Source organism: Agelaius phoeniceus, chromosome 10 (genome assembly GCF_051311805.1).
Source record: "Agelaius phoeniceus isolate bAgePho1 chromosome 10, bAgePho1.hap1, whole genome shotgun sequence".
Taxonomy (NCBI): domain Eukaryota; kingdom Metazoa; phylum Chordata; class Aves; order Passeriformes; family Icteridae; genus Agelaius; species Agelaius phoeniceus.
Genome location: NC_135274.1, coordinates 20369326 through 20393868, shown reverse-complemented (window position 1 = coordinate 20393868; position 24543 = coordinate 20369326). Strand labels below are relative to the sequence as shown.

Sequence of the window (24543 nt, the reverse complement as noted above, 5' to 3'; positions counted from 1 at the left end):
TTTTGAGCAGCAAACAGGCGCCTAATCCTTTACTCAGCCATCTACAAAGGTGTCTTTTTCACACAGGCTTCTGTTTTACTTTGACCTTTTGGGCTTTTGAACAGTCTGTCCACTTCTTTCCAAGCTGTGGGAGAGAACACTCTGCCTGTGCTCTCTTGGGGAAACATCTGTTTTGTTAGTAACCACAACCAACTTACTCAGACTCTACATTTAGCTCCTATACTGAAAGTGTCAGATTGTTGTCATAGGCTGCCTCAGAAATGGTTCAGTGGTCTCTTGGATTCCCTCCAAAAAATGAGAGAATGATCTCCAGGAAAACAAAACTTTAAACAAAGTTCCTGAGACCTAGAGTGACAACACTGTATATTTTTATTTAGACTGGGTACCTCTAGGATCTTGTAGAGGACACATCCATGACTTTCTTACAGAAGGAGGTAATGCAGAAGGATTTGGAATGCGGGATAGAAGAGCAGGGAGCGTGTATGTGTCTAATATGATTTGCTTCTGGAGATAATGATCCTTAATTTCATATATATATTTATCGTTTACTTCTGAGGTGCCCATGAATGAGTGCAGTTCATGTTGTTCTTTGAGGAATTTAACACAAGATGTTCTGTGCTGTGCAACGGCACAAACATGCTCACAATAGAAGGAAGGTCACAGAGCTTCTGAAAGGCTCAATCTTTGTTCTGCACCACCTACGCAAAACAATACATGTTAGAGGCTTGGAAAAATTGATCCAACACCAATGAGCAGATGACTGAAAGTCCTCCTGGCAGTCTGATGTAGGAGAGATCTTAGAGTGGTGCTAAAATTGAGCAAGACTCTGGTAACAGCCAGCATCAGTTTTAGAGAGAGCAAAAAGTGATGCCAGCTTACGTTACTGAAATGTCAGCACCAGGAGTATATATCTTTATATTCCTTTTGTAATGCCCTTGTCTCCAAGCTCTGTATTGCATGAATGGAGAGGTTCCCTGATCGATACTGAAGAATGAACACAAAACATTTGTCAAGTTTTTGTTCGCCAGTTTTGAGGGCTGTGAGGTGGCTCGAGATCTTTTTTCTCAGACAAAATTGTGATCAGTTGTAGAAGTTGTGGCAGAGTCCCTGGACCATCAACTCTGCTGTGCCTCTCTGGTTTGGAATGATGTTCTTGCAATCAAGTGCCCACAAGAAATTCTGCTATTTCAAATAAATGCTCATGCTTATTTCTATGCTTTACAAATTTCTGTGTCTATGAACCTCTATGGGTTGGACACTCAAGTGGAATTTTTCAAGACTAACTTCTAGACTTCCAATTTGGACACTCAGTAATCTATAGTTGCAAAGTAACTAATTTCAAAGAGTTTCTATAGGTTTTGGGATATGTGTTATGATATGATGGGGAAGTTTCTTAGAGGACTGATAGTGTAAACACCATAATATGCTATGAAAGCCGTATTTTAAGTGTGTGCCTGATAACTGAAATGGTCTGTAATTCTTGGGGTTCTTTTGTCTGTGTTCTGAGCCCTTCCTGTCCTTCCCTGCTGTAAGTGTTTGTGCCATTCCTTGCAGGACTCAGAAGGAGGTCTCTACGTGTGCATGAACACCTTTCTGGGATTTGGAAGGGAGCACATCGAGCGGCATTACCGGAAAACGGGACAGTGTGTCTACCTGCACCTGAAACGGCACCTGAGACAGGTGAGACCTGTGCCTTGCCAGGGAGCCACCCCAGCACTGCTCCTGTCTCTTGTGCTCATCTGGGTAATGCATTTCAGACACACAGACCGAGTCCTGAGTGACTGAAATGCACACGTTCAGATTTGGGGCTGGATATCAAATCCAGGTGCTTGGATCCCAAGCAATCCTACAGCTTCAGTTCTGAGATGAATCAAAAGCCCTAAAGAGTCAGACCTTAAAGGCAGCTCCTTCCTGACTTTTAGTGATGTTTTTCACTTCTCATTTCTGTGTATCATGCACATATTGTCTGCATGTTATGTGCACATTATACATAGCTAAATATTTTCTGAAACCTGCCTTTTAAGTGTACAGTTACTGGGTTTGGCTCAGATTTGACTGGAAGCTGCTGATTTCTATTTTTCATATGAGGTTTCATCTCAGGGTGACGGGACTCCTTTTCATCCTAAGATTCCTGTGCAGTTAAACCCTGACCAGGTCTGAGATCTCAAGCTTAGCTTAAATTAATGCTGGCCCTCATTTAGCCTTTCCCCACACATGGGTGTGCATGTTCACTGCTCTTCCATACCATCATATAGTCACAAATAGCCTGTGCTTTATAAGCTCTGCTTGTCTGTGGTTTGTCTGGCATCTTTAGAAGATTTTTAATTACTTCTGACCTGAGCTATAAGGAAGGCACTGGGTTTGCTTATAGCTCACTCTGCCATAAGCTTTGTCTCTGTTGGCAAGTTAGAGGGCTTAGAACAATAACTGTTTGGAGTGGGTTAAAATCCTTGTTTCTCATTCTACAGCAAGGCTTCCCCTGGGTGATAAAGGCCTTGAGTTATATAAAGTGCCCTCACCACTTACCTTATTTCCAGTAGAGGAATGTTCATATTTTATCAGAGTTACAGTGAGGTGGATTGCATATCTTCCAGGATGAGATGGTAAATGATGCTTGTTATACTTTAGAATTGCCTTTGCTTCTAAGGGCAATACCAACATTTTCCTTCACTCTGTTAACTGAGTTTTTGCAGAGCCTACTCTGGTTTTAGCAGTGGTTCTTCTGACTGAATTTAACACTCCTGAAAGATGCTATCTAGAGACAGGTGGGCAAAAATCCTGTCAGCTTTCCTTGTATATAACTTTCTTCCATAAGTTCAGGTAAACTGGGGTTAAAATGAGGCCTCAAAAATTCCTTTCCTGATAAAGGTTAGGCTGAAGAACCCCAAAATGGAGAAACAAATATCCCAACTGTTGTTTGGTGTTGCAAATCCCTTTGACTGAAGAAGTTCAGTGGTTCCTGTTTTTCTCTGGGTGTATCATGATGTAGCAGAGGGGCTGGCTCTGTGCTGGAAGGTGGCAACTCACTGGTTCTCTGGGTCATGTGGCAGGAAACAGGGTTTGATACACAGTGCAGGTGAATATTGCATCATCTAATAGGGCTCATAGCCAGGATTCCTCATATATTGGCTGTGGATTTTTTTTTTTTGCCATGACTATTTTCTTCTTAAGTGCCATCCATGTTTTCCTTTGAGCAATGTGAAACATCAAGTGTTTTATGAAGTGTCTGGCACATGCTGCATTGTGGTTTTGGTTTTGGAAGCCAAGCTTTTAATGGTGTAGGATACAGTAAAGCCAAAGGCATTGGATGTGCTATCTTAAGATTCTTATAGTGAGGCTGCTATTCCTGCCTGTGGTTCCCTTGGCATCATCCTTGCAGAATGCACTGCATTGCTGCAGAAATCCCAGGTTGCTTCCCAAGAAGTTTGGAATAAATGTCATTTGTGTATCTTGTCACAATTCAATTAGAAAATAAGGGTCACATCTTCAGCCTGCTGGCTCAAGTAGAGCTGGAGCATCTGCCCATGGCAGCTCAGTACCAGAGGCCTCTGCTGAATCATCAGAGGTGGGCACAAGTTATGGAGCACCCCCTGGTAAAATTCTTAGCTAGATGAAGGAAATTGATTTTTATTTTTCCTTTTCCACAGTGTTACATTCATGAGGATTTTTAACTCAGCCTCTTCTCTGTAGTGTATGACTTTATACAACTGCCTGGGTGCTGTTCATTTCCAGGCAGAGCTTCAGCTTGTAGTGATACCTCAGCCCTGTTGAAAACCCTGGGCAGAGAAGCACAAAGATTTCCTGCAGGGATAGGTTTCTGGATGCTATCCAGGGATGATGCTGTTATAAAAAGTGAGAGACAGCAGAACAGGCTGCACTGTCACCTTGTCCAAGGAGCATCACAAATGGAATTTAGTGTCACTGCTGATGCCTCATGTCACTCCCATTTGTTGGGTGTGTCACATCTGTTAGAAACAAAAAAAGAGTTTGTGAATGGAGAATGTTTTCAGTGATTTCTGACAAGGTAAGAAAAAGACTGTCAGGTTGTGGGTGTTTCAGGAGCATTGAGCAAGCTTTGATTCTGATGTATTTTTATTTGGAAAAATCAAGCTGAAATCATTGTCAGCCTGAGTTAAATATAAGCATTCCATGTGAATTCTTTCTTCTTTGCAATCTCTAGTGTTCATAACTTTCACAATATCACACTTGGTGACATCAGAATTCAACTGGAGTTTCCTAGTATTGGAAAAAACATTTTTTTTTTTTTAGTTCTGGAAATATAGTCCTCTGAGAATGTGTAATTTATTCATAATGTATTTGCAATTGGGTTATGTTGTTTCTTGCTGCTGCTTTTTAAAAAAGATTTAAAATAAATTTAAAATAGATTCCTGGTTACTTCCTTCCCACTTGTTAAATTCCAGTAGCATTAAAGAAAGAAATATTCTGCATGCTTTTTCCAGTTCATTGAGGAATTTTTATTTTTATTTGAACTGCTGGAGTTGCAACCCTGGCTTTTCCCTAGGGCTTTTCTATGTGGATAATGGATTCTGTTCTTAAATGCAGCCAAGGGGTGTTTGTCAGCATCTGCTCTTTCTAAGAATGGAAAATTTTCCTATGATGTATAAGACCCCACTGATGATTAAAGCAGTTTGCTGAGGCCAAAGCTTTAATTTACATGGTGAAGGGAACCACCCAAAATATGTGACCCTTTTGCCTGTGAAGGGGCAGAGGCAAGCATGAACTTTCCCTGTGGGCTGACAGGTTCTTGGCCGCTTCCTCTCCACCTGTTGTATCTCAATATTATTATTAAAAAAAAAAAAAAAAGTTGCCTAACAACCTTGCCAGTTACACTAACATTACACACTACATCATGCATCATGTTGGCACCAAATAGCCACAGAGGCTTTTTTGATTTAATTTGATTTAATGGTGCTGTTTAATAAACAGCTTAAGGAGTGAGTGCACTGGCTTTGACATTTCCACAGTTAGGTGGGTTTTCCTTTGTAGTCTGAGGTATTCTGAACTGCAAAAGTAGTTAATCTCATTTGGAAGTTACTGTTTTTTGCTATGGTGCTTAAATTAAAAAATACAATCAAATCCCCCACTAACAATTGCTTGAGTGTTGTCGAATTTCCTCCATACTTTCTAATATTTAGAAAATGTGGTGGTAATTTGGATTAATGGAATTAGGTGTAGATCCTGATGGAAAAGACCTTTTTTTCTGGATAGAAGAAAATGAACCCAACTAACACATCAAAGCAAAGTCGTCCTACTGGAATCAGTTGTGAAGGGTTGAATCCTTTATGCAGATAATTGCCTTTTCTTCTCTCCAACTAGGCTTTAGTCATTGAGAAATACTGTTGGGGATCTAGTGGAGAGAGGTTTGAGTGGTGTCTCTGGGTGTCTCTGCCTTGGTGGCAGAACAGCTGCCACCCCTGGTGGCTGTGGGACACCCTCTGATCAATTTGCCAGCAAGCCAAGAGTGAGGGACTCAGGTGGAGGCTCCCTCTGTCCATGGGGTGCTGGGCACTGATGAGTCCCAGAGTCAGAGGGGAGCAAAGAGCATTTGCATCCTTGCTCACCAAGGACTGGTTTGATGGGAGGGGTTGATGCAGGTTTACTCTTGTCTCACTTGATGGATTTTTAATTGTTTCTTTCTCTCTTTCCAGAAGGTACCAGGAGCATCTGGTGGAGCTTTACCAAAAAGGAGGAATGCTAAGCTATTTTTAGGTATTGTGAGCAGCTGCTTTCACACAGTCCTTTTCTGACCCTGTCTGCATGTGGACTTGGGTTCTGCCCACCATTGTGTCTGGCTCTGGGGCTCCTTTTGGGTTTTCATTTCCTGCTGTTTGTTTTGGTTTTCTTTTTAACTTCTGGTTGTAGATTTTAAAGGTTTTCCAGGCAAATAAGTGTTTCTTAACCATTTTGGTGCATACTGAAAGATGTGTTTATATATACATGAAACATTTTAATGTAAAATAGATCCTCAACTATTCTAAAACAGCCTAGGCTTTGAAAGGCACTTTTTTACTAATTCTGTCCATTCTCTCTCTCAGGAATTTCCAAAAAGCACTCTTTTATTAGAATGTTGGCCCATACTTAATGTTTAGATTTATTAGGGCCTCAGTGTGGCTCTGTTCTGCTCAGCAGCTGGTCATAGGAAGGGTTGTTACCATTTTAAACTTGTTACACAGGTAGATGTTCTTCAGTGATGTTGTGGTCTCTCCTGTAATGAATACAACTGCACATACACCATGACCATCTCTAATTCTGTTATGTCCACAGTTCTATTCCCTTGCTTCATGGAAAGCAGTTTTCTTACCATACCCATATCATCCAAAATCCATTTATTCAGATTACCCAGAAAACCTGAGTGACTCATAAATATGGATGAGGAGAATGTGATGAAAAGCCTGGATTCTCTCTTCTCCCACAGCTTGTGGTGTTTCTCCAATTCATCTATTATTTATTGTCTCTGTATTAATAGTGAATAGTGAATTTTTCTTCAGGTAACGAAAAGGTGGAATGTTTTTTTTACAATTGCCAGCTCTTATGGCTAAAGAGAAACAATAGAATGACCTTCTGCTGGGATTGCTTTGATCTGTGGAATGTGTCCCTAAGAGGTCTTTGCAGATTGTGATTGATTAAATTGTTGTTGTTAATGTAAATAAGTCTTGCAAGGAGGGCTGAGAAAGAAAAAAGACTGAAAATGAGTCATAAAAAAGTTAAACTTGTAGGAAGAGACTGTTGCATCACAGAGGCTGCTCTAAATGCCATTTACTGCCAGTTTACATTGAAAATCATGATTGTCACTGGATGCTTACAGAATCATTGGTTCAGAAACAAAGCTGGCTGCAGTGCAGCAGTGGTTGTACAGTGTTAGCAGTGTGAGTGTAAATACAAAGTACAAATGCACGTTCAAATTTTGTTCCTGCTGATCTTCTGCATACACCTGAAGGCCCCTGTCACTGAGGTGTGCCAGCACAAAGGGTACCAGCAGAGGGTACATTTCAATGTGCCACGTTGAAATCCTCAAATTCCACCCTTGTGCATGAGCATTTTGTTCCCTCTGAGTAGGTCTTGAGCAGCAGTTCCAAGGGAGCTCCTGAGGGCAGTGCAGTTTCACTGGGGTGAGTTTAGGATGTGGATCTATCCCATTTCATCCAGCACTTCTGGAATCTAATGCACTTTTGAAAATGTGTCTCCTCTGGTCTATTGTTCTATGCAGCCTTCATTGCAGCCCCTGCTGGCTGGCAGTGAACTGCTACCAGGTCTGCTCTGTTCCTGGAGGCAGTACTTCCATGCTTCCACATGCATTGTGTCCACTTCTTTGGATCAGCAGATATCACTGGTTTTGGCCATGCTTAGATGGCCAAAGAACAAAGATTATTCCTGTCCTTCTTCACAGCTGAGGAAACAAAAGCACAGAGAGGTGTCTGATTTGATCATTTTGCATGTGACAGCAGCAGAGGTGGTTAGCAAAATTTGGTGTCTTATCTCTTAATCCAACATATTTTTCATTGGTTCAGAACTGCTGATCTCATCTAAACAAATTGTTTTAATTCTGTCTTTCTCCTTGTGACCTTGGGCACTATCACAGAATGGTTGGGGTTGGAAGGGACCTCTGGAGATCATCAAGTCCAATCCCCTGCTGGAGCAGGTTCATGTAGAACAGGCTGCTCACAATCCTATCCAGGCATATTTAATATCTCCAGAGAAGGACACTCCATGAGCTCTCCTGGCAGCCTGTTCCAGTGCTCTGTCACCCTCAAAGTAGGGAAGATTTTTTCATATTTAGATGTAACTTCCCATATTTCTGGGCACTGCTGGAGAGAATCTGGCCCCATCTTCTTGACAGCTGTCCTGAAGATATTCTGTGCCCTGATAAGATCCCTCTCAGTCTCTTTTCCAGGCTGAACAGGCCCAGCTTGTCCCCATCAGAGAGATGCTTCAGTCCCCTAATTATCTTTGTAGCCTTTCAGTGGGCCCTCTGCATCAGTTCCCTGTCTTTCTTGGGCTGGGGAGCCCAGAACTGATGGAATACTCCAAGTGCAGCCCCACCAGGGCAGAGTAGAGGAGGAGGAGGAGGAGGATGATCTCCCTTTTGATCTGCTGGCCACACTGTTCTTAATGCCCCCAGGATACCTCTGGCCTTCTTAGAGGACACAAGGGCACTTTGCTGGCCCATGGTGAATTTATCCTGGCTGGTACAACCCAGGTTATGTGACCTCCCAGGTAGGGCTTACCCTGGCAGACAAAACCAGACAAGGATCAGTGGCTAACTCCAGCATCTCTCTGTTCCTCATGTCTATCAATAATTCTCTGAAGGCCCAGAGCTTTAAGCTTTGTGTACAAAGTCAATCCAGTTTGAGCATTTGTTACATTGCTTGTTATAATCCTCTTTGATGTAAAACTATTAAAGATACTAAACCCTTTTCAATCTCCTTAGTATTAGGAAAACATCTTTTGGATGCTCACTGATTACTTTCTAGCACTGCTGCTATCTAGTAAATGCAATAGAAACACAGGCTGCAACAGGCCAGTCAGCTGCAATATTTATCTTTCCCTAAACATGGAAAGATTCACAGCAAAGTGTGTGTGCCTTGCACATATGCATCAGATTCTGGGCATGTTGTGGTTTGGTTTTCTTTGGAGAAGGCTGGAGGGTGTTGGCTGTGAGTGTTCTGTGTAATCAGGAAGCATAACAGCATTGTTTATTGAAATGTATGAGCTGCCTTTAATCTGGCTGGTTTAGGTGTTGCTAGACAGTGTGGACATGACAACTTCAGCTCAGGCTGTGCAGTGTTTCAGGGAATTTGGGGTGATATTTAAAGCAGACTGTCTATCTCAGTGCCTTCTGTGTGAATAAGAAAAACTCAGCAATGGGGTGTACTGTGATCATCCTTATGAGCTTCTGGTCAAAAGGGGTGGCAGAATTAGGGGGAAGATTCTTGTGCTGAAGGGATTGGAGGTCCAATTTTTACCATAATTACCAGCAGAGTCCCCCTGAACATATTATCCCAGGAGTTAGAGTATTTCAGAATGTTCTAATGATGAAGAATTAATGCAATGTAAATAGTCTGGGAAGGGATTGAAAATTGGAGAAACTGAGTTTGCTGGTGTATTTAAAATTACCTAGAGTTAAGTCTAAAAGTGATTTTAAGGTGTTACTGAGTAACTAAACAATAGATGAAGTAGTTGAAAGATGCAAAGAGTACAAGAGAGGTGTTTGGAGTGTGTGTGCACAGAGATGTGGTCCCAGTTGCTGTTGCTGCTCAGAGAGGTGGTTCTGAGAGAGAGATGGGGCAGATGATTCTCTGAAATGTCAGCTCAGTTGTCAGCAGCAGTGGGAGGTTTAAGTGGAACACCAGTAAAGCAACACTTTATATTTTGTTCTCTATCATTTTGCTTTATAAATGTAAATCAAACCTCTCTTTTGAGTAGCAAAACTGCATCTACACACAGTATCTCCCCCTATTTCCTTCTCCAAAACCAACCAGCAAACACCATTCCCCCTCACCCCCAGCAAACACCTCAAGTAGATATTTGAACTCTGCATTGAGGGAGGAATCACCCCATTTTTGCCTGGCTCTGGTGCCCTATTCCTGAGCATCTGTTGGTCCATGCCAGATCCTGGACTCCTGACTATACAGACCTGGCAGAATGACTGTCATAAAACTTGTCCCTAGACAGATGTCCTGTCTCAGATTGGTTGCCAGAGCATCATCTGCCACTGCAGCAAGCTGTGGCAGCTCTGAGCAAAGTCAGAGCTAACTCAGACCATCAATTAAAAGTGTTTTGAAGTCCTCAGATGAACAGCTCTGTCAGCAGATCTGTGATTGCTGCTGGGGAGAGTATCTGTGACACTCAGCAGGTCTCAGGACACCTTGGAAAGGAAAACTTCCACTTGGAGAGTCTGGGAGAACTTGCAAACTTGCTGAGCTTTTCCTGGATGTCACCTCCCTGCTGATGGCAGAGGATGGACTCACAGCTACAGTTTCCAAGTGTAAAGACCACTCCTAAGAGTGGCTGTACTGGATTTGACCACAGCTTCACTTTGTTCTCCCAGGAGCAGAATGCTGTTTGCAGTAAGGATGTTTTTGTTTGGAGAGCTTCTGAAGAGGGCTTTTACCATGAGTGCTTAAAGTTTATATTTATGTGAGTAAGCAGAAATAGAGTATCTGTATCTGTTTATGAAAAGTTGTGATGTAGGGGAACTTAAGCATTTCCTGACAATATTTCTTCAATTTAGCCCAGTAAAATAGTGCATGTTCCCCAGCAGCAGCAGTAGAACTGATTGGCTGTTGCTTTGTAGCTTTGCCATGTGTGCTTGAATTGAGTACAGGATGGTGAGCAGATACTTACACTAACAGATTCTTAATAGTTTGCTGTTTTGGGTAGAACTGTGAAAATTAGACTAGATTAACACAGGCTAATGCTGCTGTCAAAAACAATTCTGAATTTGAATTTTTATGGTTTAATTTTGCTTGCTTAACATGTGACTATCCTAGAAATGCAAGGGACGAGGTCTTACCTAGTAGTAGAAACAACATAAAAATGCTTTGGAGATGTAGCAAGCAATTTGAATGTTCTTTTACAAGTTGTGAATCAGCCAAATGATCCTTGTAGAAAGTTTTACTTTTTATTTTTCTGCAAAGGAAAATGTTATGACTGGAAAAAAAAATTAAAAAATTCTTCAGTTTTATAATTTATCTGATGAAGCTAAAATTCAAAACAAATTAACTGAGTAAAACAAAACAAATGCATGAAAACAAATTAACTGAGTAGCTTATACTTTGTGAAGTGCTGCTGCTGCAATTCACTATTCTTTAGAGGCAGGAAGAAATAGTTTGATTTAAAGACCCAGGTTTCCCAGCTCAATACGAATTTGTCCATTGCTTTCAGCAAGAGCAGGATCTAGCCCAGATTCCTAAGATGTCTTTCTAGGGTTTCAAAATTAGTTGTAGACTTGCTAGTCAACACCCTCATTCAATTTTCACGTTTGCATTCCCTTTCACACGCACACAGACACATCCACATGAGCAGGAAATCCTCTTTGGGGGTCCTGTCTGGAGTCTTTTATGCCCCTATTATTAGTGCAGTCAGTTGGTAACTTGTCTAAATCTGATCTGGACACATCCACTCCTCCTCTTCCCCTCTGCTGGGTTGGTTTACATTACAGTAGTGTCTCTCCCAGCTGCTGTTTTCAGTCAGTTCAGCAGCAGCACATTCTCAGCGTCACTCAGTGATGCCTTGTGAGGTGCAGTAAATTTACTCTACTGACCACTCACCCAAAATATCAGCTTCAGTTGAGCATCTGCTTTGAGTTGTCTGCTGCTTTGCTTTGCCTGCCCTCCCAACACAACACTGGCAACCTGTGGATATTTGGTTTTGGTGGCCAAAGTGCTGAGCTGAGGCTCTCAGGAGGCACCAGAATTGTGTTACTCCACTGGAAGGGAAACGATGTCCTGTGGGCCTTGACCATCAAGCTGTCACTCCTTGGAAGGATTACAGACTGGCTGGTTGTCTTGTGGCTCAGTCTCAGAACTGAGTAAAGCCTTTTCTTTTGCCTTCTACTCACAGTGCATCTTGGAAGATCATCCTTGATCAAGAAACAACTTTGGATGAAGTATAGTGCTTGAAAGTTCATGCTTTTCCATGTCTTTCGTGGTAATTTTAATCAAATATGCTCCTTTTGCAAGTAGATTTCACCCTAGTCCTCTTTCTGTAGTTACTCTTAGTCCTCCCTAAAATTCTGCACTAGAAACTACCTGCATATTGCACATGATGCCCAGTGGCTTCAGGGTCAAATTCTGTCCACATTTAGTGTGGGCTCCATTGCCTTCTAAAGTCACAGTCATCTGTTTTTATTACTTCTGCCCTCATGCTATCTCAGCCTTGCTGGCCCTTGCACAGGCACAGAAAATATAATGCAGCTACAGTTTCTTACCAAACTTAACAGCTATGTTTCTCAAGCCAAGATTTAAATATATGAGTGGTGATCTGGGAGTTTTCAGGTGACATCATAAAGGGGTCCCTCTGTGCCTAAAAGGGATTAGTTTATATGGTCACCTGCTCTGTATGGAGGGATTTCAGCCTGTGACCTTAGAAGTCCATTCCACTCTTATGTACTGGATCTGGACTCTGAGAAACTGTCTTCAGAGTGATAAGGCAGTGCCTTCTAATTCCTAGTCAGAGGGAGTAGATGTTGGGTGGAAGTGTACCAGTTTTAGGTGCTCACCTTCAAAAGGGGAGTTTTAAATCCTCATGGTGTTTCCCAGGACTGTTATGAAGCTTTGTGCATCCTGTAAAATAACAAGTGGGTGCTGCCATATCGGTATGTCAGGCAGAAGGAGTCCCATGCTGATGGGACATTGTTTTCTGCTTTTCTGCTGGTATGAATGGCATGAAGCCTGAGCAGTAAAAAGGAAATTCCCTTCCCTGCCCGTTGCCACAGGAGGCTGGTGCTCCTAAGCATGTGGAGTCCTTAGATGACAGCAGATGATTGCTAATAGGATCCTCTGCCTTTCATCCCTGGATCACTGGTTCAGATGCAGGTCAGGCCAGCAGCACTGAGTCTCTGCTGTTTGGCTGCTGTCTGGCTGGGCACGTGAGCTGCAGTGTGTGTCTGAATTTTGAACACAGGGCACTGTTCTATAAGGGGCTTGCAGGTGCTTTAAGTTAATGTCCAGAGCACAAGGCAGTGAAGATCAGCGGGTGTCACACAAGTCCCCAGAGCCCGGTGGCTGCTGTGAGGTGGTGCCAGGTTCCCTCTGGTGGCTGAGGTACTGTGTGACCACAGTTCACTGCCTTCAAACCCGAGCTTTTATCCTCTCTGAGGAACCTCTCTCCCGTTTAGGAGGTGGTCAGTACTTTTGGCTTTGTTGTGCTGGCCACCATCAAATGTCTGGCATTAAGTGAAAATCCCCTGAGATGTGTTGTCGTGTGCACCATCAGCTTGGGGATCTTCAGTTTCCTTGTTCCACAGAGCAAAAGAGCTGTTAAAAACTGCAGCTGTGAAGATTCACTCTTGTATCAAACACAGGACTGTAATACAAACTGAGAAAGAAGCCTGGAGTAAAGTGAGGGATCATTATGAAAATGGTGTGATTTGGGGAATTAGTAATGAATGAATGTCTCTAAAAATGTCACGCTTTCAGTGTGAGAAAATGTTCTTGCTTTTGTCTCTATGTTGAGCTGATGAGAAAGGGCTTTTTTGGTTGCTGGTGAGAGAGAGTTCATGGTGCTGGAAGTCACTGACAGTGGGTGCTGTCACCTCAGGACTGGCTGGTGCAGCAGGTGAGCCAAGAGTTGATGTTCCTCTCAAGAGCTGTTCTTTCCAGGTCAAGCTAAAATATTTTTTGATACTTGTTTTATCATTTGGCTTGCTCAGTCTGTTACTGCTCTCTGGGAGCTCAGTTTTCTGAATCTGGCTTCTGTCATCCTCACCTCTGTCCCAAACATACATTTGAGATTTCAGGCATTCCCAGGGTGCAGTGGTTGCTGCCAATGCTCGTTTAGGATCGAGTGACTCATTAAGCATCTGCTTGTACTAGGGGGGGAATTAAGAGCCAGCTTTGGCTACTGCTCACACATCTCTTTTTTTGGTTGAACCTTATCCTGTCAGTGACTGGTACATCAAAATACAGTGGATCCCACATATCCAATGGGAGAAGGATCCAGAAAATCCTGTTGTTGGCTGGGCAATTCTTGCAGTCGAATCTTGCAAAATTTCTGACATGTGCGTGTTTGGTTTTCCATTTTTCATTTGTCCTAGGAAGAACAGAACAAGGTTTTACTCAGTCTTGTCACTATGTGATAATTAATTAATAATTATATTTTTTCATGCAGCTAGACACACAAACACTAACCATTGAATTCCCAATATACCCTTCTGCTTCTCTATGGGTCCACATATTTCTGGGCAAACATTTTAGCTGATGTTGCTTGGTCAAGGCTCATATTTAAGAAAAGAGGTCATTCTTACACTGTAAGGAAAATGTACACAAACACTGTGGAAGGCTTGATCTTCAAAGGAAAGCTTTAGAGCTAACGAGTGCTTTTTAAACAATAGTTACCCTGATTAAGGAGTGGAGTTAGCAGGAGAGGGATACTGTTGGTGTTACTGTACATGCTATAGCTATTTGAGACTATGGATGAGACACAGGAATACTTCCAGCCATGGACATCTTTCTGGGAGGAAAGGCCATAGGTCCAAGATGGATGGGAGCCACAGCACGTTTCAGACAGGTCTGTGATCTGGAAAATATGGGGTGCTCTTTTTATTTGTCCTCTGCAATTTGGGCATGTGCAGTGCCACCTGGTCTCCATGCTTTATAGCATTTCAAGATTCTGGGTAAAAGGCACAGCAGTATGGCATCCTGATTTTGTCTAAAAGGAGCAGAATTTTGTTTGCTGCTTTGCAGAATGCAATGTCTTCAACAGTGCACTGCTTGCAGAGAGGCCAAAACATTCTCTTGAAGGATGGTGAGATTTCAGTTTAGATCAGGGTTTCACAAATATTTCTAGCTAGAGAAACCACTGGCTGATGGCAGGCAAGCAATGTTTGTAGTGGTACCCCTGTCACAGTTTTGGAACCTGGATCATGGGACAATCTCCTAACATTGCCCATCTTGTTTTCCAGATCTGGAGATAAGCAGTGATCTCAACAGTGATGACTTTGAATATGAGGATGAAGCAAAACTTGTTATCTTTCCTGATCACTATGAAATCTCATTACCCAACATAGAAGAGCTACCAGCACTGGTCAGTGGGTGTGTGGAAGTGGTTGTAGGAATTGTCTCCTGTTTCTGTTTTTGTCAAGATGGTGCCTTGTTTTCTTATGTGCAGTGCTTGTTTGGACATAAAGATTATTCTTTACCAGGTATAATAGAGTCTCAGTCATTTAAAAAAGTGATCTTTGCCTTTGTTTCTTGAATTTCCTTCTATCTCCTGTATTCCTTCCCTTACTATGGTGCCAGCTTGTCCTAGGAAAGCTCACATAGCACACGTGCTTACTCTCCTGCTAAAATAATGACGACAGTCTAAAAGATTAGATGCATATTTGAGTATATAAATAGTCCTACTGATAAGCAGTTCTGTATGTGGTTAGCAATAGGCTGAATGCCAGGTTCTGTGCAGTCACTGAGTCGTGTCAGGCTTTGACTGACATCCATTTGTCTTCCAGGTGACGATAGCTTGTGATGCACTGCTCAGTGCAAAATCACCCTACAGGAAGCAGGAACCTGACTCCTGGGAAGAAGAGCTGCAGGCATCTAAACATGCTAAAACACTTGTACAGTTAGACAATGGTGTTAGAATTCCCCCCAGGTGAGGGCAACAAAGTTTGTTCACTGTAGGCTCTCTAATTCAGTCGAGGGTAACTGAACTAAAGGCAGGAACTCAGCCCACGGTTCCCTTGCGTGACTCTGGCCTGGGCATGTGGGTTGGTTTGACCTGCCATCATGGGAGATGCAGAGCTGGCTCCTGCCTTACAGACTGCTGCTGTTTCTCCCTGTTGTGTGTGGCAGTGGTTGGAAGTGCTCCAGGTGTGACCTGCGGGAGAACCTGTGGCTGAACCTGAGCGACGGCTCCGTGCTCTGCGGGAAGTGGTTCTTCGATGGCAGCGGGGGCAACGGGCACGCCGTGGAGCACTACAGGGACACAGGCTATCCCCTGGCAGTGAAGCTGGGAACCATCACTCCTGATGGAGCAGGTCAGCCTCAGGCATGCTCTGACATGAGGTACCTCCTGTGCATGAGGCTGACTGTGTGTGTCTGTTACCAAGGGGGTTTGTGCTTCTAGTGCAAGTGTTTGGGTGTGGAAGTGTAGCCCCACGTTTCTCTTCACAGAGGAACGTAAGGCACATCTTCCCAAGAATATTTCTGGGATTCACATTCTCTGAACCTCAGAGAAAGAAAAGACAATTCTCATCATTTGCTGTGCCTGTGTTTGTGCAAAAGCAGAATGCAATATGGAGATTGTTTACCCAAAGTGATGGTGTTTTGTTTCCTTGGCCGATCAGGGCCAAGAGTGTGTGTGTGAGTCGGGACTGTCAGCTGACTGTCACGAGATTCTGTGCAGTGTGTGCAGTTGTGTTCAGGGTTGAGTGCTTGGCACATTCAGTTTTAGATGTATAGAACAATGTAGTATAATAAAGTAATTAATTGGCCTTCTGATAACCATGGAGTCAGATGCATCATTCTCTCTCCCTCACCAATGTCGGAGTCACCGTTGATTTGCAATGTGGAAGGAAGCTCTGCGAGTCTGTGAATGTTGATCAGGGTTGAGGGGAGTGACACACACTCCATTCTGAGAAAGCCCATACCTCTTTTATCTGCTTATTTTATATTTTCCATAAATATTTTTGGAGTATTTGCATAATACTAGGCTTATAACATAACAATGGTGTTAGTCTGAAAGAACAGACTCTACAGAAACAATATTTTTTAGTTCTGCTACATTTCCTAGGACAAATGGTTCATTTTTTTGTAACAAAGAAACAACAGCAGGGTAATGAGCTTTTTAAATTTAAAAGTCTGTTTGTAACAGCATGTATGGGTTTTTTAATCATAGTGGAAACTCCTCTTTTTCCTTGTTGAACAAAATGTTGCTGAAACAGTCTAATGAACACTCATCTTCATGGGGCTGCTGTGATGCTCGTTTGTAAAATGTGTGATGATCTTGAGAGGGGGGAAAAAAAGCTGTAGCTGTATCCTTGTTTGCATATTCTCCAAGTGTGATGTTCTGCAGTGCTGTTGCAGAGGGGATTATGGTGTGTGAGGATTAGATGGAATAAAAACATGAGGAGCTGAAAAAGTCATAAGCAAAGAGATCTTTTGTTGCAGCTGCATGGAGAAGTAAAAATGGAAGAACACATAGCATGATTATATTTTGGCTTTAGTGCTTATGACTACAGAAATGAAAAATTGCTGTTTAGAGCAGCCCCTTTTTTTAACAAGCATCAGTTGAGAGCTTTTCTGAGTCCTATTCAGTGTTGAGGAAAGGCAACTGTAGTCAGATTCAACCAGCTGTGCCACAAAAACACTAAGCAAAAACCATTTTTTTTTCTTTCCCAGATGGAATCTTATTTCCTTGCATGAGCCTGGCCTTGGATGATTTCTCTCCAAATCTCTCAGTTATTGAAGGTGTTTAGGATTTGCCCAGCTGTAGCTTTCTTGCATCTACAAAACAAACAGCATATTCTGTAATGCGGTTTTTTTTCAGAATTTTTTCTTTTCTTTCCCATCTTTAGCAGCAATACTTGCTTCCTTATGGCTTCTGTCCTTGTGCCTCCCACTGATCAGCTGCTTCCTCTCTTATGTGGCCTTTGGGATAACAAAGGACAGGCTGTCATCCTTCCCTCTGAATGAGAGGCACCAGCTGTTCTCCACAGACCTTTGTTCTTCTGGATGATGTTTACTTGGTTTCCCTATAGAAAAGTCTTCCCTCCCCCAACCTTCCTTGTTCCTTCTCAGTAATTATTCTGTCTCTGATCTATATTTCTGTAGTACTCATAACCCCTTGATGGGGCTGGGTGATAGATGAGCTTCAGGAAAGCTCATCTGTGGCTGATGGTGACACAAAATCTGTCTGGTTTTGCTTCCCTGGGTTAAAGGTGAAGAGGTGATGGTACAGGAGTAATAAGCACTGGTCCCTCTCCTGACATAATTTATTCCTTTTTCACAGCAGTAGGAAGGAGAAGGAGGTGGTGCCACTGTTCCACTGCCACTCACCTCATGTGTACACAGAGGGGAGCTCTTTGTCTTGCCCTGAGAAATCTGTGCTGTGTACACTGTGAAAGGTTCCTGAGCTTAGCCCCATTTTGTAGCACTCTGTCAGCAGACACATCTGGGATCAGGGCAGAGACTGAACCAAGCTTCTCTTCCACTCTTGTACCTTGGACAGGACACACCAGGGACTCATAAAGGTTGTTTTCCTCAGTAGGCTGAGCACTGGGCAGGCTCTGCTGCCTGCTGCCTCTCTGACAGTGCCACTGGATTTTATTTCCAGTCACTGTGAGGTTGCTTGTTTGGAATAGATTGGAGCATGGAATTGGGCACTGGCAGTGGCAAACCCCTTGTGACTGGTCCTTGAAGGAGCTGCTTTGTGGATGCTGATCTATCCTAGCAGTTGTCAGATACTTTTGGGGGTATCCTGAGCCACTTCTTTCTTTAGGGACACTGTTACCATTGCCTGTTACCATCTAAGTAGGAAGGAGAGATGTCTGAACAGCCAGAACACGTGTAAGTCTTGAGCTGTGGAAGAGAATGAAGTCAAGTAGCATGGACATTTTTATTTTCTTAAAATAATATGGATCATAAGGACTATTATCAGGAAAATACTATTATCAGGAAAAAGTTTTCCACCCAGGGGATGGTTGGGTACTGGAAAAATCTCCCCAGAGAACTGGTTACAGCACCAAGCCTGAGTTCAAGATGTGTTTGGGCACCACTCTCAGGCACATGGTGGGACTCTTTGTGCATCCTGCATAGGGTCAGGAGCTGGACTGGATGATACTGATGGGTCCTTCCAACTCAGCACATTCTATGACTTTTTTCTCTGTTTAATAATATTCTGTGTTGCCTGTCTCAGATTTATCTTGGTGGGTTTTTCCCCCTTCCACTCCTCCCTTTTTCCCCTTTCTCACTCCAATGACACCAGGTTTTCGTGTGTCACATTTGCTGACTTGTCTACATTCCTCACCTACCAGAGTCTGTATGACAGCATTGCACACCTGTGTTTGCTGCTCTTATCTTCTGCCTTTGATTTTTTGAAACAAGTGAATTCTGTCTTTTTCCCATGAATTTAAGCTACACAGCAGAAAGCACTGAAGTAAGGCATGAGCTGGGCTTGAGCACAATGTCAGTCTCATGCTCTACTCCTGCTGCTCTGGGCCAGTAGTCCCAGGTGATTTGCTCTCTGCGGTTGCCAGAGCAGAGGGTAAACAATATCCAAAGCTTCCACACTGCAAGCAGTCACCCAAGCTCTGTTGCTGTGTAATCTCACTCCATGAGGGGTTTGAACTTTCTGGGATCCTCTGGCTGTGCTGTGACCTCAGCAGAAAGCTATGGGAACGTTGTGATGCCATGTGTGTGGATGAACAGTCATGTCTTCTGGGTGCATTTGCTACCACACAGTGGAATCCCAGCAGATGGGCAGCCACAGCCACGCAAATGCCACAAAGGTCACGGGCACCAATGTTAGTGGGGCATCTGCTGGCTGGTCAGCAGCTGGCAGCACAGCTCAAAGCACAGCTCCCTGCTCAGAGAGGTTTTCCATAGCACTGGTCAATGTTAGAAGTTAATGTTTGAGTTCTTGGCTAACCTTCAGTCTGTCATTTCAGTGGGGGTTTGCTATTAGCACACCTCAAGGAGAGGTCTTTTGGGTTAAAAAGACCATTGACTTTTGTTAAAGGGGTGGGCTGAGTCAGAGCCAGGGACTGCAGCTGCCAGGAGAGGCCAGGGTGAGGAGCTTCCAGAAGTGATATTTGTGCTGTGAACAGCCTTCATCTGTGCTCCTGCTATCTCCTCCTGAGTTTGCTTCTTTTCCCTTCTCCTGGCTAAGCTTTCTCTGCCAGCCTAGGTCTGGTCTTATGGAGCAAGGTCACTGTGAGAAGCTGCTGGGCATAGAGGGAATGTGCCTGAGGGAAATGCAGGGAGGCTGGCACAGGGGTTCTGGATTTTGGTATGAGGAGACACCAAAGCAGTCATTGACTACAGAGGTACAGAAAGCCTGTTCAAGTCTTACCAGCGCATCTCTTACAACTTCTAGCCTTGTATGATGCCTACAGCTTTATTGTTATTTGTTCATGTAGGTGAAACCTGCTCTGAACTCAGTGTCATTATAGGAGTTGATGGGTAAACTCTAAAAAAGAATGTTTTTACTCTCGATTTTTTTTTTGTCCTTCTTTTGGATTTATTAAACTTGGTTTCATATTGAAAATATTATCATTATGCATGCTGCTTCCCTTCACAATCTGAACTTTGCCCTGCCAGAATATTTATGAGCTTTTACTTAAGGCTATAAAGGTCTATCATAGAGAACTGAAATCTAAATCTCCCATACAATAAAGCAAGACACCTCACTCAGAAAATCAGCCTTTCTCCCTAACCACAAGGTTAGATTAATCTTGGAAGTCTAATCCAGTTGTGCATAATCAAAAAAAACCCTCCTTATTCTAATAAAGAATTTCTTTGTTCTTCCTGCGTCTCTGTGTGAAAAGGGCAAAAGTGGATTTTGTAAACTGTACCAAAAATTAAAATACTATTGTCAGTAGTGAGTTGGTGTGATACACTCACAGCTTTAATGGATCTGTCTGTATCTCGTAGCTCTACAAAAATTCATAATCTCTTGTTGTCATGTTCAAAATGTGGGCTGGCTTTGCATGCCCTGTTCCTTGCATCCCCTACAAATTGCTTATTTCAGGGAGAGGAAATACTATAATCCCTATAAATGTTTTTAGGTTTTAATACTGTGGAGGCATATATTTTCTTTTGAGGTGATTGTGTTAAGATATTAACTGAGCTGTGTGTTTGCCTGTGCACTTCTCTGCTGGCCAGAACCAAACTTGGAGAATATGAACAAGGCATTTTATATGGGCAGCCCTGTGCTGAGAATGCAGTGTTGGTAACCAAGAAGGGATCACTTTTGATACTGGGGCTCACTGGTTTCTCTCTGCTTTTGCAGATGTCTATTCCTTTGATGAAGAGGAGCCGGTTTTAGATCCACATATAGCAAAACACTTGGCACACTTTGGAATTGATATGCTGCAGATGCAAGTGGTAGGAAATCCATCTTTTATTTAGCTTGTTGTTCACTTCTTTGTTCACTTGGGGGTGGGAGAGAAACAGGAGAAGAATGACACCTGTAGCTTATTTGTGATTCCTTCAGACTGTTACGGCAGTATTCAGTTTTGTAAAATTCAGACAGCTAATTTGGGGGTTATTGTCAGAACTCTGAGTAAATTATTGCTCTCAAATCCAAAAATTGCCTTCTGGAAGAGGTACCTTGTGGTCTTTAGTTTGCATTTTTCACTTTTTCTGTGTGATGTACCCTTTGACTTCAAGATGAAAAACCTTATCGAATTAGAGAAAAATGTCTGGAATTAGAGTGAAGGAAAGCCTATTGAATGTGTAAACAGATACAATTCATAAGCAAAAAGAAGCTAAGCAATGGATAAGTTAAAAAGTGGCTGAAAGTTATTTATGTAAATTTCAGTTTAGGTTTTGTCAATAAATAATTAGAAAATGAGAAAAATACTTTCTCTCAAGTCTAGAAAACAGCATGGTCAAAAGTGTGACATGCTAGAAAGGGACTGGGGAAGAAAAGGTTTCTCTCTGTGTGTCTGTATTAGTAAAGAAGTGCTTTTAATAACTTGTGTTTTAGTGGATGTTGATTCCAGTTCTCTTTAAATGGTGTAGGAAATCAGAACAGGATATGCTTATAAAGCCAGGTGTGGTTTTTGTGGTTGTGTTGGGTTTTTTTTTTTTGGTTTGTTGTTTTTTGGTTTTATTTTTTTAACCCAAGCATATAACCTAGTGTCATTACCTGGATAACATGAAAATGTTAAAAAGGAAAAAACTTGCTCCTGGTTAAGTGTATTTCATTGTCCAAGTGGTGAGAAAATGATATTAATTGTACTGATAGAGAAGAGTTAAACTGTGTTTTCAACAGTCTTCATGATACTAAGAATGATTTTGGTGTACTAATGTCCTTGCCAGGATCACGAATAAGAAGTTTCTTTTATCCAAATCATTCTGAAAAGCCTGCCTTTACTCAGGAGCCTTGAAAACCTATCTTAGCTGTTCCAAAGGTTTCACCTCTGGTCTTTGGTCTGTACAATTCTTTGAGAAGTGACAGAGCAGTGCCAGCAGTAAATGACCCTATGGTGACCTGCACCTACAGGCTGAAGGCTGAGTGTAAAGGGGAGAAACTTCAGTGTCACAAATTATTGGCTTTTACCATTTGAAAGAAGGGAAGAGTTCTTGGATCTGCTGCTTTTCATGTGGTTTGTTTGTTACGAGCAGCTTCTACAGCAGCAGCTATTCCTGACCATTACAAATGGAATAGGAACCCTGAAAAAATGCAGTGTTTGATGCTGAGGCTGAGGTCACAGGCCTGAGAGAAGTGAAGCTCCCAGCTGGGACTGGGGTCACGACTGGGAGCACTCAGTGCCAGTGGCTGTGCTAAAGAGCTAAGGGTGTATTGGAGGAGCAAACTGCTGGCTTTCTGACCCTCATCTTCCCCTACATGCAGGATTTGCCTCCCCTTGCCCATTGATTTGGCTCTTCATTTCTTGGAGTATAGCTCACAAAGTAAGTGGCAGCAGCATAATTATGGCAGAAGAGACTAAGGTGAAAATCTTGTTGCTTTCAGACAGACAACGGGCTAAGAGATAATGACATAAAGCCAAGAGTCTCAGAATGGGAAGTGATTCAGGAAGCTGGTGTGAAACTCAAGCCCATGTATGGCCCAGGATACACTGGCATGAAGAACCTGGGGAATAGCTGCTACCTCAATGCTGTCATGCAAGCCATTTTCAGCATCCCAGAGTTCCAGCGAGCGTAAGTAGCTCCAAACTACCTCTTGTCACTAGCTGCTGCATTCATCAATTTGTTGTTTTTCTAAGAAAAATGGTGGTTTAATTTTTGTCTCGCCTGCAAACAGGTCTCTTTCAGTCAGTTCAGTGGCTGCTTGAAGGATTTAGTGGTTGTTTTGGTCTGTTCTGGAAAAGGCTGGAACACAAAATCCAATCTGCCTTCAAAATAAAAACAAACTATCTTAACATTAGTGGTGAGAAATCATTTGCCACCTTGGATATTTGATGTCTGAGTCTCTGCTTTTTTATATACAGATGCACATATATCTCTGCTAATATGCACATCATTACACATGATGTGTCACATTAGGGGGTTTGTACTGGCCCATAGAGTCATTCTGTGTGATTTGTGCCAAAAACTGGGACAACATGTTGATATTGATCCATGCTAGTGAAAAACACTGCACCTCTTGCATGCAGGTCTGGCTAAGGGGGGAAGCTATCAGAGGCACATTTTAATTAAAATTTAAAAAAAAAAATAGTGGCAAGAATAGTGTAAATGTATTCTTCCACTGAATAATTAAGAGAGTAAAAGGACCAAAGCACAACAGAAAGATATGAAATACTCCTGACTGATCAAAGCTGAACACATCATTCCAAGGAGAGAAGCCTTTTTATAAAGGACAGTCCATGGTTTGAAATAAAATTCAGAGTGCCCATTCCTTCCAAAGCAGCACTACTGTATGTGCTGGAAGTGAAGCTTTTAGATTTTGGAAAACCTCCCAGGTTTTCGTGTTAGAAATTGCCTTCTGGAGAGGAAGAGGGAGAAAACTTGTGTTTATTTTCTTTGTTAGCCATATGGAGTACAATCTGTGGGTTCATTAAGTGCCAGCTCTTCTACCTCCACTGTTGAAAAATATCAAAATGGACTTTATTAGGGAAGATCATTTTCCACAGCATGGTCATGGAGTTACCTGGAGGACTTAGTGTCATCAAAATAGTGGAGATCTTGATGAGAGAGGGACCAGCACCATGGCCATACCTACCAGCCTGTTTTTTCCTGTGCTCAAGGGTAGCCAATGCTCAGAGAGTGCTGCTGAATGCTTCACTTTCCAACAGGCTGGCTAGAGCAATGTTTCCCTCAGTGTTATCAGAATTGCTTCTCTTGTGAAACTCAATAGAAATGTTCTTTTTACATATTTTTGTCCGGGTACAAACCTGAATTTACTTGGCTATGTTGGTTGGGAGTAAAAGGTGCACTGGTTCTTAACTCAGCTCTGTGGTTTTGACCAACACCATCCTGCAGCTTTTGCAAGATTAAGGAACAGAATGTAAATTCCAGATGAACAACACAGCAGTATTCTTTATAGCTGGAAGCTTCCAGATAAAACCTCAATGTCCATTTCTTAATTTCTTTACTATTATTTTTGCATGACTGAAGCACTCATTGAGGGTAGATTGAATCATTAAGCTGCAATATTTGAATGTTTCTGCTTTGTTCTTGCTGCCCAGGTATGTGGGAAACCTTCCACGAATATTTGACTACTCCCCTCTTGATCCAACACAAGATTTCAATACTCAGATGTAAGTGACATTTCTGTTATTTACTTGATCAGGTTAAATAGAATCTAAATGATTTAATGGCAGAGCAAAAGAACACCTTTTCATGAGCTTAGAAGTGAGATATGGCACAGGGAGATTGAGATTTGACCACTTAGTTGCAATGCTGGTAATGATGGTTCATCAAGGAGTCAAAAGCAGTAAGCTTAATTTTTTTTTTTTTTTTGCTTGAAGTAAGTGTCTTCTGTTTTTCTCACACGTTTGTTTCCACCCCTCCGCTTTCTTCCTTACAGGGCTAAACTGGGACACGGCCTCCTTTCAGGCCAATACTCTAAGCCACCCATGAAATCTGAGCTCATTGAGCAGGTGATGAAAGAAGAACACAAGGTATTTGCCTGAGTTTGTACAGCCACTGGTAACTAGGTAAAAGTGATATCCTGAGC

The 24543-nt window shown here is 42.4% G+C and overlaps 1 protein-coding gene across 5 annotated transcripts in view; it reads left to right on the top strand.

The window, feature by feature from the left end:
• USP13 (ubiquitin specific peptidase 13) overlaps positions 1-24543 on the top strand; it is a 50234-nt gene that overhangs the window by 7754 nt on the left and 17937 nt on the right. For all 5 annotated transcript variants that reach the window (XR_013183694.1, XM_054639315.2, XM_077184108.1 and 2 more), the window contains exons 2-10: positions 1555-1680; positions 5670-5730; positions 14645-14766; positions 15188-15330; positions 15531-15715; positions 20689-20783; positions 22378-22565; positions 24053-24124; positions 24394-24487. Coding sequence is in view for 4 of the 5 variants with exons in the window: in XM_054639315.2 (XP_054495290.2) it covers positions 1555-1680; positions 5670-5730; positions 14645-14766; positions 15188-15330; positions 15531-15715; positions 20689-20783; positions 22378-22565; positions 24053-24124; positions 24394-24487 (1086 nt within the window). In the remaining variant the exon portion in view is untranslated. The remainder of the gene's footprint in view (positions 1-1554; positions 1681-5669; positions 5731-14644; positions 14767-15187; positions 15331-15530; positions 15716-20688; positions 20784-22377; positions 22566-24052; positions 24125-24393; positions 24488-24543) is intronic.